At 41.4% G+C, this 2295-nt stretch overlaps 1 protein-coding gene across 1 annotated transcript in view; it reads right to left on the bottom strand.

Moving 5' to 3' along the window:
* Positions 1 to 2295, bottom strand: part of LOC106871818 (CD109 antigen) — a 28311-nt gene that overhangs the window by 25476 nt on the left and 540 nt on the right. Inside the window, exons 2-3 of the mRNA XM_052978111.1 lie at positions 1834 to 1876; positions 381 to 501 (exon numbers count right to left, since the gene is read on the bottom strand). Of these exons, the coding sequence (XP_052834071.1) occupies positions 381 to 501; positions 1834 to 1876 (164 nt within the window). The remainder of the gene's footprint in view (positions 1 to 380; positions 502 to 1833; positions 1877 to 2295) is intronic.

Below are 2295 nucleotides of genomic sequence, written 5' to 3'. Positions count from 1 at the left end.
TATATATATATATATATATATATATATATATATATATATATATATACACGCACAGACACACACAAGTAAGCACATAAATGTAAAACATGGCACATTAAAAAATAGTATTCAAATACCAAAGATAAAGGAATATGCTTTTATTAAAGCTGCAAAATTATCACATACTGGCTTGGATTGGATGGTTTGACAGGAGCTAAGAAGCCAGTGGACAGCACCAACCACAGGGAAAAATGAACATGAAATGATAACGAAGCTGTGAAGTTATGCTACCTGTACTGTTCTTTATAAGGCAACAGGATGATTTCAGGTATGTCTTTGGACAGATGCCACTCAGAGGAAAATGAAAATGAGAAGAAATTGTTGTGTTTTTTGATGCTTACCCAACGTCAACAGAATCCCACATCCAGGTCTCTACGAAGTTGGTCCGTGGTTTTGTCCTTTGTCCTTTACCTTTGAGTCTTCTTGATGCCTCAACAGGCCGAAGATTTGGATCCAAGGCATCTCAAAAGTGAAAAAGACAGTAGATAAGAAGAATAAAGGGGAAAAGAAAGAGAGGAAGGGAGAGGGAATGGAAGAGGATTATAGGTTCCCAAGCTGATCACTGCCTTGAAAGTAAAAACAGAAACTGTGTGGAAGCCTGCATCGACTGGGTATCTCCTCTCTCATTCACTCTCACATTCCCTCTTCCTCTCTCTCTCACTCCATCTCCTCTCTAACAAACTAAAGTCTAAAGTGTGAACAAACAGGCAGAAGAATAATTTGACAACTGGGGTTGGTGCGTTTAAATCCCTATAACTTAGCAGTTTTGCAAAAAATACTGGTAGAATAAGTACCAGGCTTTCAAAGAAATAAGGACTGAGGTTGATTTGTTCAACTAAAAACCCTTCAAGGTAGTGCCCCGGCAGGGCTGTGGTGTAATGGCGGAAACAAGTAAAAGATAAAAGAAATCATCATCATCATCATCATCGTCGTTTAACGTCCACTTTCCATGCTAGCATGGGTTGGACGATTTGACTGAGGACTGATGAACCAGATGGCTACACCAGGCTCTAATCTGATTTGGCAGAGTTTCTACAGCTGGATGCCCTTCCTAATGCCAACCACTCCGAGAGTGTAGTGGGTGCTTTTACGTGCCACCGGCACAAGGGCCAGTCAGGAATGATAATATATATGTGTGTGTGTGCATTTGTATATGTACCCTTGTGTTTGTCTCCTACCATTTTACAACTGGTGAAGGTTAATTTACATCTCCAATACTTAACAATTTGGTCAAGGAGTCTAATAGAGTGACTACCAGAGTTAATAATGTAAGGTCTTGGATAGATTTGTTCCCACCAGCACTTCAAAGTACTGCCCCAGCATGGCCACAGTTCAAAAACTGAAACTAATAAACCAGTAAAACTATATATCTTGCAGAAACAGCAATCACCACCAAATTACCACAACCACCTCCATTGCCACTACCACCACCACCACCACCACAACAACAACAACAACACAGCCATCATCACCACAATCACCACTACCATCATACCACTGCCATAACCACCACCATCACCACAACCCTTACTACTACCACCAGTGCCATCACCACCAACACTACCACCATCAAACTATCACAACCACCACCAATATCACAAATATCATCATCATGACCATCACCACCAAGACCTCCACAATAATTGCACTATCACCACCACCACTACCATCACCTTCCCCAACACCAACACCACAAGCACCACTACCACCGTCGCCATCACCAATTCCACAATTAACACCACCACCACCATCCCCCAAAGGACTAGGAGAAGTTTAAAGAAAAGTAACACTCACAAGCAATACGCATTTCATTAGAAGCAGATGCTATTCCAATATCCTGAAAGAGAAAGAACAGCAAAGTCAGCAGAGAAAGTTCAAAGCCACAACATACACTGGACAGATTAGAGTGTACCAATATATACACTCAGGTATAGATTTTGAAAGGGTAGAGAGAAGTATACAAATGCAGACTGGATAAGTAGACAGTGTGTAGATGTTGAGTGGACAGATGGACATGATGTGTAGATATTGACTGGATAGATGGACACAATGTGTAGATGTTGACTGGACAGATGGACATGGTGTGTAGATGTTGACTGGATAGATGGACACAGTGTGTAGATGTTGACTGGACAGATGGACACAATGTGTAGATGTTGACTGGATAGATGGACACAGTGTGTAGATGTTGACTGGATTGATGGACACAGTGTGTAGATGTTGACTGGATAGATGGACATGGTGTGTAGATGTTGA

The sequence above is a fragment of the Octopus bimaculoides genome, chromosome 30, assembly GCF_001194135.2.
Source record: "Octopus bimaculoides isolate UCB-OBI-ISO-001 chromosome 30, ASM119413v2, whole genome shotgun sequence".
Lineage (NCBI taxonomy): Eukaryota > Metazoa > Mollusca > Cephalopoda > Octopoda > Octopodidae > Octopus > Octopus bimaculoides.
Note: the sequence above shows the minus strand (reverse complement) of the source record. Positions and strands in the feature narration are given on the sequence as shown.